Source organism: Pan troglodytes, chromosome 17, assembly GCF_028858775.2.
Source record: "Pan troglodytes isolate AG18354 chromosome 17, NHGRI_mPanTro3-v2.0_pri, whole genome shotgun sequence".
NCBI classification, from domain to species: Eukaryota; Metazoa; Chordata; class Mammalia; order Primates; family Hominidae; genus Pan; species Pan troglodytes.
In genome coordinates this window covers 86,935,289-86,953,614 of record NC_072415.2, presented here as the reverse complement: position 1 = coordinate 86,953,614, position 18,326 = coordinate 86,935,289, and the positions used below count along the sequence as shown (strand labels likewise).

Below are 18,326 nucleotides of genomic sequence, written 5' to 3'. Positions count from 1 at the left end.
GGACAAGGACATCAAAGTATTCTAAGCTACCATGGGGGTTTTGATCCCATTCTATGCTCAAAAACAGTTAAATACCATAACAATTATAGTTCCTAGGAAGCTTAGTACAATTCGTATATTAAATTATCAGACTTTTTTTTTTTTTTTTTTTTTTTGAGACAGAGTTTCACTGTTGTTCCCCAGGCTGGAGTCCAGTGGTGCAATCTTGGCTCACTGCAACCTCTGCCTCCTGGGTTCAAGCCATTCTCCTGCCTCAGCCTCCTGAGTAGCTGGGATTATTGGTGCCTGCCATCACGCCCGGCTAATTTATGTATTTCTAGTAGAGATGGGGTTTTGCCATGTTGGCCAGGCTGGTCTCAAACTCCTGACCTCGAGTGATTGCCCACCTCAGCCTTCCAAAGTGCTAGGGTCACAGGCGTGAGCCACCGCGCCCAACCAGACTGGTGTTTTGGAGAAGATGATCTTTTACTATCTTGTCAATTTGTTGTGTATTTTGGAGTTTTCTATTTCTTCTACAGTCAATTCTGCCAAGCATATTATTTTAGAAAAGATTCATTTCATCAAAATTTTCAAATATATTAGGAAAAAGTTGTAGAGTATTTGCAAACAATTGTTACCTCATTTATATCTGTGCTTACAACTTCTTTCTCATTCCTATGTTTTCTCATGTTTCTTTATTAGTGACAAGTCATCTATATTTTCTGTTCATTTTTATAAGTTTTGTAAAACTTCAGTTCACTACAGTTTTGTCTTCTATCTCCAATTCCATTATATGTATTAATTCAGGGGTCCTCAAGCCCCAGGCTGCCTGTTAGGAACCGGGCCACGCAGCAGGAGGTGAATAGCAGGTGAGTAAGCTTTACCATCTGAGCTCCGCCTCCTGTCAGATCCAAGGTGTGTTAGATTCTCACAGGAGTGCGAACCCTATTGTGCACTGTGCATGTGAGGGATCTAGGCTGCGCACTCCTTCCGAGAATCTAATGTCTGATTCTCTGACATCTGAGTGGAACAGTTTTACCCTGAAACCAGTCCTCCCACCCGACCCCCAATCTGTGGAAAAACTGTCTTCTGCAAAACCAATCCCTGATGACAAAAAGGTTGGGAACTGCTATATTAATTCCTTTCTGCTACTTTCTTTTAATTTTCCTAGTTTTTTTAGTTAAATATTTTACTTATTTTCAATCTGTCTTATTTTCTAATAATACTCAAAAGTCTTAATTTTTCCTAGGACGGCTTTGGTCCATACAATCTGTTTACATAATACTCACATGTGTAGTATGCAGTATCTGTTTTGAGTCCTTTTCATGTAATGAAATTTTGGATGGCTATTTTATAAGTTTTTCAGTGAACTGTAATCAAAGATTGTATCCTATACAAAATCAACTTCTGAAAATTTATTGAAATTTTTCTGTATCCTAGAATGTGATCAACTTCTGTTTCATGCGTATTTAAAAGTATGTAATTTAAGGCAAAAGATTCTATAAAGCTATTAAGTAACTCTTTTTATTTGTGTGCTCAAATCTTCCGTTTTAGGTGTTTAAGTTGACCTGTCTAATTGAGGATCTTTCACCGCACTTGAGAATTTGAGTATTTCCTTTCTTTGAATTTTTTTAGTTTAAATATTTTGATGTTAAACTCTCAGATTCACACAAGTTTATGGCTGTTGATCATCTTACTGGTGGCCCCCAATTTATAACAATCTAAAATCTCTCTATACAATAATTTACAATTATTGTAAATAAAGGTTATGCTTTGGAATTAAGGAATTATATTTTAATATTAATTTTGCTTATAGATTGAATTATCTTTCCTAGGAAAGTAGTGAAATACAGAAACTGCATAAAAATGCAAATTCACACATTAGTAAGTGATGTGGTCTAAATGTTTGTGGTCCTCCAAAATTCATGTAGTAAGAGGTAGGACCTTTGGGAGGACATAGCCAGAAGGCACTATCTATGAGGAAGAGAGACCTCACTAGACACTCAATCTGCCAGCACCATGATCTTGGACTTCCCAGCCTCTAGAACTGTGAGAAGTAAACTCCTAGTATTTACAAGCTACACAGTTAGTGGTATTTTTGATTCAGGAGCTCAAACAAACTAAGACAGTGAGGTTTCTTAAATTTTGTTCTAGTACTAACAAATATAATTTTTCTAAAGATTCTAACAAGCAGTGTTTTCTTTCTAGATCTTCAACAAAATCATAGTTTGGGTTGGTTATAACAACACTGAACCTAAAAAGAAAAGCAGGCAGATTTTTCTTTTCCTTTTTAATCCAAAGATTAAAGTAGCCCAAATAATCTGTAACACAGCACAAAGAACCTAAAGATGAAAACAACAACGTGCACTGTGTGTTTCACATAAAAACCCCTTCTCACTTTTGATGGTTCCACTGAGGTAGCAATGTTTCTTCAATGAGGACTTATACGCTACTGTTTTCACTTACACATTATTTGTCTCTAATCCGAGAAAACAATTTGAGCAGTAGTTTGGATACAACTTACATTTTAATCTTGACTGTAAAACATACTAGTCCATAAAGCAAAACAAGGCTTAACACAGACTTCATTAATACTATGCCTAAAAAACTATTTAACTACACAGACCATAATGTGTGTAAACAATTCACAAAATGTCAAAGAAAATAGAACTCGATAAATTATAAAGACACCCTACAATCCATCTTACCTAAGTCAGTTATGAGGATTGGTTCCTGCAAAGGAATATCAGGGACTGGAACATTCGTCTTGCCAACACGGACCTTTGCAGGTTTACGCTGGTGCCTCATTTTCCTTAATTCCGTATGTTTAAAGTGGGAAGCAATGTGAGTCTTCCTATGGCCTGAGGTTCGAAATTTTTTGTCACAGTGAGGACAAGCAAAAGGTCTAACTCCTAATAAAAATGAAATCACATTTTAGAATTATTTCCAGAAATTACATCTCAACAGCAAATGCCAACATAAAATGTTATTATTTCCAATACTGATTTGAACCTTCAATTTATTAGGCCATGCTTATAATTTAATGGATATTGTAAATTATTTTCCCTTGTTTGTATACAGTGCATATTATAGATATTAAGGCATGTTATAAGAGCATTTTAAGTAAAAAAAGAACATTTAGTATTTTTAGGACAAAGTCTTACATTGTAAAATATGGACAGTAGTTCTTAAGAACTTTACAGTATGTAAGGATGCTCTCTCTCTTAAGTCATCACCTGTAAAGTGGTTTAAAGACACCTGCCTCCAGGGCTGCTGCTGAGATTACGTAAGCTAACATTTAAACAGCACTTAGCAATGTCTCACATTTTGCAAATAAACAGTAAATGGTAGTGTCACTGATTGTAAATGATGATGATAATAGTACTAATATCTTCTTAATGATCCTCTTACTACTGTGCCCCACTTCTAAAGAATATTTCCTTGTTTTACAATTTTATCAGCAAATGAAAATGTAAATTCCAAAGAAACACATACAACAAAATTGAGTAACTTCAGCTTTGTCAAATACTCATCCACATTGTCAGCCCAGAGGAGGATCCCTGAGGGAATTTGGGGGATATTGCCAATGAGTACAGGGTTTCTTTGCAGGGTGATAAAAATGTTTCAAAATCAGACAGTGGTGTAGAGTGCACAATTCAGAAGTGTACACATTAAAATGGTAAATATCAATAAATATGTCATTAAAAAAAATGGAGCTCCGTAATGAAAGATTTCACGCCTCAGTACAAACAGGTCCCCAGTCCTCCTCCTGGCCCAGCTAAAGCCTTCAGGTCTTCTCAGATCAAATGCAGATTACATGTTGTATTCTCAGAAAGGCTCACTCAGTCTAAATCCAAATCTGATCCGGACAGAAGTCTCTTTTCACCCTCTGCAATTCTACGTTCATTTATAAGTGTTACTTGTTTTTAATGCCTCCCCCAGCATATCCTTAGCTCCATGGAGATCAAGGTTGCATCTGTTTTCTTTACCTGTAGATACTTCATGCCCAGCCTATAGAAGAGACTCAACAAGTGCTGATGAAAAGACAGAAATATATCCTCCAAGTAGTCAGTTATTGCTCCCCCAGGTGCTGTGACTCAATCCCTTCTCAGCACCTGTGTGCAGTACTGTGTGCAGTACCTATTGGCAGTTCCTGTGTGTGGCACTGTGTTTGGTACCATGTGTGGTACTGTGTTTAGTACTGTGTTTGGTACTATATGTAGTACTTGTGTGCAGTACTATGTTTGGTACTATGGGCAGTGCCTATGTACAGTACTGTGTTTGGTACTGTGCATGATGCCTGTGTGCAGTACTGTTTGGTACTGTGTGTGGTACCTGTGTGCAGTACCTGTGGGCAGCACTGGTCCCTGTGTGCAGCACTGTGTTTGGTACCTAAGTGCAATACTGTGTGTGTGGTACTATGTGCACTACTATGTGTGGTACTGTACGCAGTCCCTGTGGGCAGTACTTGTGTGTAGTACTGTGTTTAGTACTGTATGCAGTACCTGTGTGCAGTACTGTGTTTGGTACTCTATGTACTACTTGTGTGCAGCACTGTTTGTTACTGTGTTTGGTACCGTGCATGATGCCTGTGTGCAGCACTGTTTGGTACTGTATGTGGTGCCTGTGTGCAGTACTGTGTTTGGTACTATATGCGGTACCAGTGGGCAGTACTGTTTGGTACCTGTCTGCAGTACTATGTTTGGTACTTTATGCGGTACCAGTGGGCAGTACTGTTTGGTACCTGTCTGCAGTACTATGTTTGGTACTGTGTGTGGTCCCTGTGGGCAGTGCCTGTGTGAGTGCAGCTCTGCAGGCTGTACCTGTGTGCAGTACTCTGTTTGTGTACTGTGTGCAGTACTGTGTTAGGCACTGTGCATGACGCCTGTGTGCAGTACTCTGTGTACTGTGTGCAGTACTATGTTTGGCACTGTGCATGACACCTGTGTGCAGTACTGTTTCGTACTGTGTGCGGTACTTGTGTGCAGTACTGTGCTTGGTACCTGTGTGCAGTACCTGTGTTTGGCACCGTGTGTGGTCCCTGTGGGCAGTGCCTGTGTGGGTACAGCACTGAAGGCTGTACTTGTGTGTGGTACTGTGGTACCTGTGTGTGGTACCTGTATTTAGTATTGTGTTTGGTACTTGTGTGCAGTACTGTGTTTGGTACTGTGTTCGATACTGAGTTTGGTACCTGTGTGCAGTACCTGTGTTTGGTACTGTGTGCGGTCCCTGTGGGCAATGCCTGTGTGTGTGCAGCACGGCAGGCTGTACCTGTGTGTGGTACTATGTTTGGTACCTGTGTGCAGTACCTGTATTTAGTACTGTGTTTGATACTGTGTTTGATACTGAATTTGGTACCTGTGTGTAGTACCTGTGTTTGGTACCACGTGTGGTCCCTGTGGGCAATGCCTGTGTGGGTGCAGCACTGCAAGCTGTACTTGTGTGTGGTACAGTGTTTGGTAATTGTGTGCGGTACCTGTATTTAGTACTGTGTTTGGTACTGTGCTTGATACTGAGTTTAGTACCCATGTGCAGTACCTGTGTTTGGTACTGTGTACGGTCCCTGTGGCCAGTGCCCATGTGGCTGCAGCACTGCGGGCCATACTTGTGTGTGGTACTGCATCTGGTACCTGCCTTTGATACTTGTGTGCAGTTTCTGTGGGCAGTACCAGTGTGGGTACAGCACTGTGGGCCATACCTGTGTGTGATACTGTGTGCAGTCCCTGAGGGCAGTACTTGTGAGCAGTAGTACCTGTGCAAAGTGCTGTGCTGGGTTCTATGTGCAGTACTACGTGTTTGGTACTTGTGGGCAATGCCTGTGTGGGTGCAGCACTGTGGGCCATACCTGTGAGCAGTACTGTGTTCAGCACTATGTGCGGTACTGTGTGCAGTCCCTGTGGGCAGTACTTGTGTGCAGTACCTGTGCACAGTGCCCTGTTGCATACTGTGTGCAGTACTGTGTGCAGTTCCTGTGGGCAGTACTTGAGTGCAGTACCTGTGCACAGTGCTGTGTTGGGTACTGTGTGCGGTATCTGTGTTTGGGACCTTTGTGCAGTCCCTGTGGGCAGTACCGGTGTGGGTGCTGCATTGCGGGCCACACTTATGTGCAGTACTGTGTGTGATACTTTGTGCAGTCCCTGTGAGCAGTACTTGTGTGCAGTACCTGTGTGCCTACTGTGTGCCATACCTGTGTTTGGTATATGTGCGCAGTAATGTGTGCGGCCAGTGCCCGTGTGGGCCCAGCCCTGAGGCCATACCTGTGTGCAGGCGAATGTGCACCTTGAGGCTGCCAGAGGTGGAGAAGCTCTTCATGCAGTACTGGCACTTGAATGCCTTGATGCCGGTGTGCGTCTTGATGTGCGCTGTCAGCGTGCTCTTCACGGCGAAGGCGCGGAAGCACTGCGGGCACTTGAAGGGCTTCTCGTGGGTGTGGATGCGGATGTGGCGGACCAGGTCGCTGGGCTTGCGGAACTCCTTGGCGCAGTAGGGACACACATGCCAGCGCACGCCGTTCTCCTCGCGGATGGAGCCTGTGAAGGGAGAGGACACGTCCCGCTTGGCCTGGACACCCCGCCTAGGGTCAGGTCCAGGACCCCCTGTGGTCCCTACAGAAAGCTGCACGCATGATCAGTTATGGGAAAGCTTGGAATTCCCAGGATCACTGACATTATCGAGGGCTAGGAGTTAATCTCGCTGAAACCCCTAACCGTCAGGGAAAACACAATTCAGTCTCTGAAAAAGAGCGCCCACTGAGAGGGTGATTGATTCGGTAGGTCCAGCGGCACCAGGACACAGCTGGCTCCCTCTCAATGAGAACAAAAGCAGATGGGATCGAATGACCTCATGCTTAACGCAGGGAACGAGAAGAGAAGGAATGACACTGGAATAAGTATTTATTGGGCCTACTGGATATCACCAATTAAAAAAATATAAATGCAAATAATTAAGAAACAGTAAATCCATATGCTATAAAAGGAAATTGGTAAACAGTTAAGACAAATAGTATATATCAATTCATGATAAAATATAAGTGGATCTGTCTCATATTATTACTCAATTTTGAATCAAGTTTAAAACTATTTCTAATAGAAAAAAAATCACAAATTGATGGAAATATAGTAAGTACACCTGTCCCTCTGTTTTCAGCAGGAAATACTGCCAAGACCCGAGTGGTTCCATCTGAGAACCAAGCCAGCTACTGAGTGGTGAATGCAGCAGCGTGAGTGCGTGGGACAAAGGGATGACCCGTGTCTCCCTCACCCCTCTCAGGATGGAGCAGGACAGTGGAAGGTGAAATGGTAAGCAATTTACAGCTTATGAATTGTTTATTTCTGGAATTTTCCATTTAATATTTTTGGGAATTTGGTTGAATGCAGGTAACTAAAACTTAGAATCACCTTATTTTTAAAATTTTTGATTAGATTTATTCATCTGAAATTAAGGTAGCATCTACAGTGACTATATAGATAACTCACATAAAGAATCCACATGAAATCAGAAAGATTTCCCACATTAATGAAATTTCACCAGAACACTTTTAACTAAAATTTATTTAACAGTGTCTGTACCAACATAGTTTTCTTAGGGAAAAAGAAAACCTTCTGTTTCCTTCTCTCTTATCACTAAACATAAGGAATTCTCCATATATGCAAGTAAATCTGTAAAGATAGAAAACATTTTCTCAAATACAATATTCTTTGCAAGAATAATTCACATAAAAAAGAAAGGTGGGCCGGGCGCAGTGGCTCACGCCTGTAATCCCAACACTCTGGGAGGCCAAGGCGGACAGATAGCTTGAGCTCAGTAGTTTGAGATCAGCCTGGGCAACATGGCAAAATTCCATCTCTTGAGAAAAAATTTTAAAACAATTAGCCAGGTGTGGTGGTGCATGCCTGTGGTTCCAGCTACTCAGGAGGCTGAGGTAGAAGGATGGCTTGAGCCCAGGACATAGGAGTTGCAGTGTGCTATAACTGTGCCACTGCACTCCAGCCTGGGCGACAGAGCCAGACCCTGTCTCAAAAAGAAAAAAAGGAAAGAAAGGTAGAAAAAAAGAATGAAAAATAATATATTTTTTAAACACAGTGACAGAATGTAAATAAAAACAAAGAAAGGTACAGACACAAATCACGGGGGTAAAAATGGAGAAGGAAATAAGGGAACTGGTTTTAAAAGGTGAGACATTTGTTTTGTGGTGATAGTGCATAAAGACATCTAAAATTTAAGACTGCTTAAAATTAATAGGTAAAAATTAATTCACAAATGTGCATAATTACCTAAAGGCTTTATCATGACAAATCAAAAATGCAAGGTATAAAAAGGGTATGAGAGACTATAATATCTACTAGTGAAAATTAGGACACCATTCCCCAGAAATCAGATTTTTTTCCAAACCAAAATAAAACTATATCTCAAGTTACGCAGGATGACATAATCTAAATCTGCCACCAGGTTCTAATATCTGTGAATAGACTAGAACAGAGACTACGAACTGGAAGTCCTGAAGCTGTCTCCAAATCTGGCCTGCATATGTTTTGTTTCACCCACACAATGTTAAAAAAGAAAATGGAATCCAGATTTCCAACTCTGACAAATGGAAAGATCCGGAAAGCTAGATCTGCAATCCCACATGGCAAGCTTTCCTGGAGTTGGGCAGTAGCCTTCCTCTTCAAATAGTAAGTCCAGGTGCAGTGGCTCACGCCTGTAATCCCAGCACTTTGGGAGGCCGAGGCGGGCGGATCACCTGAAGTCAGCAGTTCAAAACCAGCCTGACCAACATGGAGAAACCCCGTCTCTACTAAAAATACAAAATTTGCCGGGCGTGGTGGCACATGCCTGTAATCCCAGCTACTCAGGAGGTTGAGGCAGGAGAATCACTTGAACCCGGGAGGCAGAGGTTATGGTGAGCCAAGACTGCACCATTGCACTCCAGCCTGGGCAACAAGAGCGAAATTCCGTCTCAATAAGTTTATATATATATATTAGTAAATATAGAAAAGTAAAGGATATATACTCATCTTCAACATGAAAAGACATTTGCTAAAACTCAACATCTAGTCTTAAAAAAGGTCTAAAAACAGGAAAAGGTGAATAAAACATATCTCAATATAACATTCAACTTAATAGAAAAATATATTAAAGTCAGGGAGAAAAGTCCACTATCACTGCCATTAATTTATTGTGATCTAGAGATACTAGTCAATGACATTAGTCAAGATAAAGAAATATACAGTATATACTAGAAATGAAGCGTCAGTCATTATTTTCAAATGATATTACCATATAATCTAACAAACCTAGAACTCAGAAAGATACCCAAGTTTTAATACAAGAAAATCAATACCCTTCCTATTTACAAAAAAAAAAAAAAAAAAAAAAACAGAAGAAAATTTCAAAAAGAAAAAAAAAAAAGATAAAGTAATGGAAATGCATACCCTATTCTTTGGGACAAAGACTGTAAGTTACAAAGACATCAATTCTCCCTGGTTTAATTTATCATCTGTATACAAATACCAACAAGATTGCTTTTTGGAACGAAAGTTTTTGGAACTTTAGCAGAAGATTCTAAAGTGCATCTGAAAAATAAATATGTGAAAATAGTGAAAAATACACTTTTAAAAAGGAGTATCAAGAGAAGACTGGCTTTCTAGTTATCAAAGTACACTCAGAACACTTGAATAAAAAGACAGATTAGAGGAGTAGAACAGTCCAGAAAAGACATATATAGATTTGGGAGTGTGATCAAGGTGGCATTACATTTCAATTGGGAAAACATGACTTATTTGACAAATGATGTTTGCATATCTGGGTGGCCACCTGAAAAAAAAAATTAAATCAAAGATTTAGTTTAAAACATTAAATTATGGACAAGCATAGTGGCTCATGACTGCAATACCAGCACTTTGGGAGGCCATGGCAGGAGGATTGCTCCAGGCCAGGAGTTCAAGACCACCCTGGGCAACAGAGCAAGACTCTGTCTCTACAAAAATAAAAATAACAAAATTAACTAGGTGTGGTGGTGCACACGTATAGTCCTAACTACTGAGGAGGCTGAAGCAGGAGGATCACTTGAGCCTGGGAGGTCGAGGCTGCAGTGAGCTATGATCGTGGCACCACACTGCAGCCTGGGCAACAGAGACCCTGTCTCAAAAAAAAAAAACCTATTAAATTATAAAAGTCAGATATAAGAGAAGAGGTTATCTTTCCATAATGTCAGTGATGAAGTCTAAATATCACCCAAGCCTAAAGTCATTAAACATTGACAAACTTAGCTATACATATAAATAAATATTTCCCCAGTTAAAAAAGTTTTTCAGCTCAAAAAGGCAAACAAATTAGAAAAAAATGTACAACTGACCCTTGAACAACTCGGAGGTTAGAGGCACTGACCCCGATGCAGTTAAAAATCTGCCTATAAGATACCCCAAAAACTTAACTATCAATAGCCTCCTGTTGACCAGAAGACTTGCCAGTAACATCAACAGGTAACACATATTTTGTACATGTATTATACACTATAATCTTACAATAAAGCTAGAGAAAAAATGTTATTAAGAAAAGCATGAAGAAGAGAAAATATATCTCCTATTCATTAAGTGGAAGTGGTTTTCCTCTCTTTGTCTACATGTTGAGTAGGCTGAGGAAGTCGGGGGGTCTTGCTCTCTCAGGGTGGCAGAGGCAGGATAAAACCTGCATATAAGTGGACCTTTGCAGTTCAAATTTGTGTTGTCTAGGAGTAAACTGTATCCCACAAATATAGCTCACAAAATGCTATCATCTTTAATACCATATGGACAAAAGAAGTCAAGAATTAGTCTTATAGGAAAATATAGGTACTCTTTTGAAAAGCTTTCAACCTTATTCCTTGTAAGAAAAATGCAAATTAAACGTACAATAAGACACCATTTTCTAACCCATTGGATGAGTTAAAAAAATCCCCAAATTTTGATAATTTCTTGAAAAGGCTGTGAGGAAACAGGTGCTCCAATAATTGCTCCTAGAAGGGTAAATCTACATGACTACATGAAAGTATAACTGTTTATCAAAACTTATTCCTTTTTACCAAAGGAAAGTGTAACTGTTGACAAAATCCTTTTCATTTGTTATCAAGTATGTTACTGACACCAATGATAAAATTTCAATAAGGTCGGTACAGTGGACAATAGTACTGGGTCAATTTTAATTTCCTGATATTGATGACTTTACTATGATTATGTACAAGGATGTCCTTGATTTTAGGAAATACACACTAAAAAATATTTACAGTTAAAAGGGCATTATATCTACAAGTCACTCTCAGAAAATTCAGGAAAATAATAGCTAAACAGCAAAATCAAATGTAGTAAAATGTTAACATTTGGGGGAATATGGATGAAGGGTATATGGGAATTCCTTGTATTGTTTTGAAACATTTCCACTAAGACTGAAATTATTTTAAACTGAAATGTCCTTACAGATAAACGTACATGTGTGAAATGATGCAGCTACACACACGGCCACTGCAGCATCATTCATGTTAGCAAATGGCTGCAGATTGGTTAGATTATGATACATTCATAAAATGAAACACTATTCAAGCATTTTGAAAAATAAGATATCAAGTGGAAAAAAGTAACCTAAAAAATAACATCACATTATATTATACCTCTAGCAGGAAGCCACTCATCCTCCTAGAAAACAATCACACAGATGCCTGTGCTTGTTTAAAAGACACAGAAGACAGTAGTGGTGCGCTTCCCTGGGGAGGGGTGGCAGAAGACCCCTCACAGAAGTTCTGTGGACACCACTGTGTCTTTTGAATTGTGTGGCATGGGCATGTTTCACCTATTTAAAAATAATTTAAAAACATATATATTCATTAAACACTTATTATTGGTCAGCTACCACCATGCTATCCACTTTACATGGATCCTCCCATTCATTTATCTTCCATTTACTCTATCCTTAGTCCCACCTTACAGATGAGAAGTTGACATCTTAACTGACTTGCCCAGGACCAGATGGCCAGTGAGGTCCACGTGATCCTAGCGCCTAAGTGCAGTTTTCTCAAGGAGGTCTGTCTTCCCAGTGCTACTTCAAGCACAGCATGACAAGTGCCAAGCACCATGCCAGGCATCAAGAGGTATCTGCCCTGGAAAGGACTGTGGTCTAGGGGAGAAGCGGGTAGGGCAGTGTAACCAAGCATGTATGGCAGAGCATCAGAGGTGCCAAGACAGATGTGTGCATGGATGCACACCAGGAATGCAAAGACAGTGCTGATTACTTCCATAGGAGGAGGCTCAGAAACTTCTGCAGAAATAAGGTGGCCCTGCGGGCGAGCTTCGAAGGCAGATATTTGCCAAGAAGGACACGGCCTGAGGTATATTTATCAGATAAAAGCAGCAGCAAAAGCCAGGTGTGAAGGTGAGTCCCAGAAACCTCCAGTTCAATATGGCTGGGGTACAGGATGCCTGGTGGGACTAGCAAGAGTCAGAAGTGCAGGCAGGGCTAAATTACAGAAAGCCTTACATGCTGCAGAAAGTTTCTTGGCAGGAGAGGAAAAAAGCCTAGACGTGTTCTCTTCAGTCTTCAATTAGCTCCCATGCAAGAGAAGGTGCCATAGACCACCCAGCCAGCTTCATCTCCAGCATTAGCTGGGCCGTCAGGAGGACAAGGACGACCAAAGAGGAAGACCACTGGCCAGACATGGGTAGGGGAGACAGACAGGGGGAATGCAGTGACCAGAAAAACATCTGTGGGTTCTTCCGTGGGATCGGAGAGCACCTACTGTAATCAGAAAACTCCAAGTAGAGCACCTGGGATGGATGACCCTGCTCTTTTGGGACAAAATCCAAATGTTGGTTCCAACAAAGGACCCTGGCCTGCTGGGAACATCAAAAGATTCCCCCAGACGCCTGACAGGTACACACAGAAGTTCTAGCCCAGACGACAGTCAGGGTGACACAAAGTCTTTCTGCTTTCAAGGACCAGAACATCAAATATTCAGAAGTAACTACTGTCCAACATCTAATTAGAGAGGGACTCATATCTCAGCGTCACGCACAAATGCAGACTCCTCAGCCACAGGAGACCTTCACGTGAAATACAACAGCTTGACTCACCTTCTTGACTTCTGTTACAGAATATCTCACTGCACAGCCTAAGTGTTTGTTTGTTTGGTTTTTGAGACGGAGTCTCGCTCTGTCGCCCAGGCTGGAGTGCAGTGGCATGATCTCGGCTCACTGCAAGCTCCGCTTCCCGGGTTCATGCCATTCTCCTGCCTCAGCCTCCCGAGTAGCTGGGACTACAGGCACCCGCCACCATGCCCGGCTAATTTTTTTGCAGAGATGGGGTTACACCATGTTAGCCAGGATGGTCTCGATCTCCTGATCTTGTGATCCACCTGCCTTGGCCTCCCAAAGTGCTGGATTACAGGCGTGAGCCACTGTGCCTGGCATTTGTTTTTTATGCTTTTTTTTTTTTTTTCTAAACACTCTCTCAGTAGCAGACCTACTAGAACACTGGGAACAGTGCATTCGAACCTGGTGGAACCACGGCAGCAAATCTTACCAAATAATCATTATACAAATCAGAAGCGACAGGTCAGTGCTGGGTCTTGGGGCTTCACACAAAAGCCTCTGATATGGTTTGGCTCTGTGTCCCCACCCAAATCTCACCTTGAATGCTAATAATCCCCACATGTCGTGGGAGGGACCTGGTGGGAGGTAACTGAATCATGCGGGTGTGTTTCTCCTGTGCTGTTCTCTTGACACTGAATAAGTCTCACGGGGTCTAATGGTTTTATAAAGGGCAGTTGCCCTGTACATGTCTCTCTTGCCTGTAGCCATGTAAGATGTGACTTTGCTCCTTATTCACCTTCTGCCATCATTGTGAGGCCTCCCCAGCCATGTGGAACTATGAGTCAATTAAACCTCTTTCCTTTATAAATTACCCAGTCTCTGGTATGTCATTATAAGCATGAGAACAGACTAATACAGCCTCTTACATAAACCTGGCCCTCAACCAATGATAGGTTTATAGATATGCTGCTAGGACTGGGTTAACAGAAGCATGTGACTGGATATCTGAAACTGTAAATCGAGGAACGGACCCTGCTGATGAAATGGAGCTAGTAGAATCTTTTTATTTATTTATTTATTTATTTATTTAGACATGGAGTCTCACTCTGTCACCCAGGCTGGAGTGCAGTAGTGTGATCTCGGCTCACTGCAACCTCTGCCTCCTGGGTTCAAGCCATTCTCCTTCCTCAGCTTCCCGAGTAGGTGGGACTACAGGTGCGCATCATCATGCCCAGCTAATTTTCGTATTTTTAGTAGAGACAGGTTTCACCATGTTGGCCAGGCTGGTCTCGAACTCCTGACCTCAGGAGATCCACCCACCTCGGCCTCCCAAAGTGCGGGGATTACAGTTGTGAGCCACCGCGCCCAGCCAGTAGAATCTTTTTAACAAGTACTACAGTCTGCTGGGTTTTTCAGCATTGACCACGAAGATGATGTTGATTTCCTGGCCAGGTTTTCTCAGCTGGTCACAGGAAAGAGACAGTCACTGATAGTTAGCTGGACTACGTGAATTCAGAATGGGGATATCAAGAATGCTCAAGAGGCACTAGAAGCTGCTGAAACAAGGATGGCACTGACGCTGTGGTGACTAGCTCTTGATGACAGGACCTCCTCTAAGATACTGGCTTTTGCTGTGATTATGTTCAGATTTTGAAACATCTTAGAGTGCTCTCAGATCAGCAGAAAGCCGGTGCAGCAGCAATCATGTTAGTTGCCACAAAGGAACTTATGATGAAGACCCTATCTTTGAAAACGAGAGTAACGATGAAGCCATGTTTGTCAACTATAAAAAACAACAGAAGTTACTGTTGGACCGGCTAGCTCAAGCTTCACCAAGTTACTGCTGACTCCTGTGCAGTTTATATTTCGACACCACAGCACTGGTAGGCTACACGGTTTACAGAAGCTGCAGGAGCAGCAGGCTTGCTATAGAAATTGGGAGAAGCTCTTCCAGGATCTCATGGTGCCCCCTTCTCAGGTGCTGGTTCAATGGCTAGTGCTCTGCAAATATGACACAGCCGTTGGTAATGTCAGGAGTTAGCTCTTATGTGTGACATGAGTTTTTCGGAACTTGTCAGACAGGAAAGTTCTTTACCGCTGAATCTCAACACATTCCGTGGGTATTAATGGCTTTCTTAGATCACAGGGGGTCTGCAACACTGTAGCGCAAAAGCGTGCAGCGGAACTGCTTGGCAGTTCTTTAGATTTGTCAGATCTCTCAAGAAACAATGAATCCTTTCACTGAGGATATTCTCAATAGAATAGAAGACTTATCAGGGCTTTCTCCACTGAGAATGGTTAGCAGTCCTTACTGAAGAACAATAATCAACTATTTGTTTACGAGACAGCCGGAATACCAATTATTGACAGCAAACACCCATCAAAAAGGAAGCAAGCATTAATTGAGGAATCTGTGGACTCCACTGATGGAAAAGTTTAAACTTCTGTTAGGAACACTGATGCTGACCGCAGGGGAAGAAAGGTAGGCATCTATAACAGACTGCTTCAACCATGGTGCTGGACTTGCCAGAGCAGTGAGCAGACTGGGGAATGGCGTGGCTGTTCAGAGGCTCTGAACTGTTTACAGATATTCTCATCAGCCCTCAGCTGTGCCTTACAGAAGGATATGCTCAGAAGCAGAGGTCCCATGTTCTTCCTCATTGCATGATTACTTGCCTGGAGGAAGAAGTCCTTCTGTTCCTCTTGTCTGCTCAGACATGTGCTCAAAGACTACGAAGGAAGAGACCCCCAGGAACTCATTCCTTTTATCAAGCAGATTACAGCCAAGCCTAAGACATAGGTATCCCCATTTTACGACAGATGTTCATGCCTCTGCTCATGCAGTTGTTGAAGAATTGCTCTGACCAGCAGAAGAAAACAACCAGTCTGCTGCTGAGAAAGGCAGATGCTGCCAAGGAGTTACTTTGCCTCCCTTCTGTCAGTCACAGGCAGTGGAATGAGTGAAGGTACAGAGAACAGAGAATGAGTGCTGGTTACTGTCTCACAGGAGCAGCTGAATATCCAGATCCAAGTGCACAGAAACGGGTTTTGTCCTTCAAAGTTGAGAACCTCAGGGAGGTTTGGAGGGACTGTGGGATTTCTTGCTCCTGTTTATAAGTGCATTGCCCCCATGTGGTTCCCAGAACCTTGAAAACAAATCTCTGTCCTGGCAGACGCACAAACAGTACTGCCTTATGTGGTTACACAGTGACACTGAGAACAGTGCATCTCCGATGCAGCCCAGGACGCACTGAGCATCTTCACCAAGGAAACCTGCCCTCCTCGCACGCCGCCCCAGGAATGATTTAGGACTTTTGTCAAGTGCTTCAGCAGCCTGAGGCTAAAGTTTTATGAGAATTCTTTAAAGGTACTCTTCCAGGGCGGGAACCCTAAGGACTGCATCTCCCTGGGTCTACTTCACAATGAGAATTCCAGTTAATAATTTAGGGGGGAAAAAAGCAATTTTTGTGTGCCATTCACACTAGTATTTTTAACACTGCTTTGGGCTTACTGCAGTACACTTACTGAGGATTTTCTGATATGAGGTCGGTTGCACTCATGGATGCAGACCCCACGGAGAAGGAGAAAGGCTACCTGCACTTAGCTTTTACGCAATTATAAAAATCAAATTTATCTGAGCTGTAAGAACTTGGCAGACCACAAACAACAAAAGAAGAACATGGGAGGTTTGTTACAGTGAATGTTTAAAAAGCACACTTGCAGAGATAATAATTTCAAAAAGCAGATGAGTCTAAGAGCCACACCATCCTGGAGCCCGTGGACTGAAATAGGACAGTAGGATGCCAGCCAATTACAGCCCAGTAGAGTACACCGAAGTTCACGGCAGTGACCCCAGGTCATCAAGAAGTGGCTAAGTTAACAAGACCACACTCTGATCTAAGAAGGTAAAGTATGCAAGGACTTTTAGAAAAGTTTCCACACACAATAGTTTCACTATACCATACCATTTTCATCCTTAAAGGAGTCAATCATCAGCTTTCCAAAACACCATTCACCATGATTTCTAGATAGGCAATATTTCACCACGATAAATTTCTTTTTTTTTTTTTTTTTTTGAGATGGAGTCTCACACTGTCGCCGGGGCTGGAGTCCAATGGCATGATCTCGGCTCACTGCAAACTCCACTTCCCGGGTTCAAGCGATTATCCTGCCTCAGCCTCCTGAGTAGCTGGGATTACAGGTGCCTGCTACCACACCCAGCTAATTTTTTGTATTTTTAATAGAGACGGGGTTTCACTATGTTGCCCAGGCTGGTCTCAAACTCCTGACCTCATGATCCACCCACCTCGGCCTCCCAAAGTGCTGGGATTACAGGCACAAGCCACTGCGCCTGGTCATAAATTTCAAACTTTACTAAAAATTCACAATGATTTATGTGTCACAAGTTGCATGATAACTATAAAAGCATTTGTTAAATTTTTAATATAACTTCTTCAAACCAAGCAAATCCTGCCGAAAACATTCACTCTGACGAAAGTGAATAAATCAAAAGCAATAATTTTACATGGCAGAGTATGCTTAACTTAGGAACCTAATGAAGGTTAGTTATAAGCAATTAATGTTATGACTTACGAGACAAGAATAGTTTTCCTCATGGTCTTTCTAAGATATCAAATGATACTCCATCCTTGGAGAGGTATTTTCAGATATAATCACTATGTTAAAAGTACACTAGTAATTGAAAAGTTTTAATTAAAAGGAACATCTTTATATAGAAACATGTCCCCAGGCTAAGTGTGGTAGCTCATGCCTGTAATCCCAGCATTTTGGGAGGCTGGGGCAAGAGGATCACTTGAGGCCAGGAATTTAAGACCAGCCTGGGCAACATAGCAAGACCTCAGCTCTACAAAAAGAAGTGTTTTTCACTAGCCATATGTGGTGGCACATGCCTGCAGTCCCAGCTACTCAGGAGGTCAAGGGAGGAGGATTGCTTGAGCCCAGCAGTTCAAGGCTACAGTGAGCTATAATTGCACCACTGTACTCTAGCCTGGACAACACAGCAAGACCCAGTCTCAAAAAAAATAAAAGTCCCCAATGGTTTTCTCATCACCATATTAGAGAGGTCACTTAAAAAAAAAAAAAAAAAAAAAGCACTGGCTCCAACTTGTACTAGGGATCCCATGAATGTAATGGGAAATTATTAGAACTGCATGCACTTGCTCAGTACTCTACATGTGTATTTGATTGATTCAAGTAGTCCAGAAAGTACCTAATTGTTACCAACTCTGTAAACACAGCACCCCAAACTAGAATACCGTACAGGAAGGTTTC

The 18,326-nt window shown here is 41.9% G+C and overlaps 1 protein-coding gene across 5 annotated transcripts in view; it reads right to left on the bottom strand.

Moving 5' to 3' along the window:
• The window catches only part of ZNF236 (zinc finger protein 236), a 148,347-nt gene that overhangs the window by 69,688 nt on the left and 60,333 nt on the right, over nucleotides 1-18,326 (bottom strand). For all 5 annotated transcript variants that reach the window (XR_010152003.1, XM_016933929.4, XM_016933931.4 and 2 more), the window contains exons 10-11: nucleotides 6,237-6,509; nucleotides 2,688-2,891 (exon numbers count right to left, since the gene is read on the bottom strand). Coding sequence is in view for 4 of the 5 variants with exons in the window: in XM_016933929.4 (XP_016789418.1) it covers nucleotides 2,688-2,891; nucleotides 6,237-6,509 (477 nt within the window). In the remaining variant the exon portion in view is untranslated. The remainder of the gene's footprint in view (nucleotides 1-2,687; nucleotides 2,892-6,236; nucleotides 6,510-18,326) is intronic.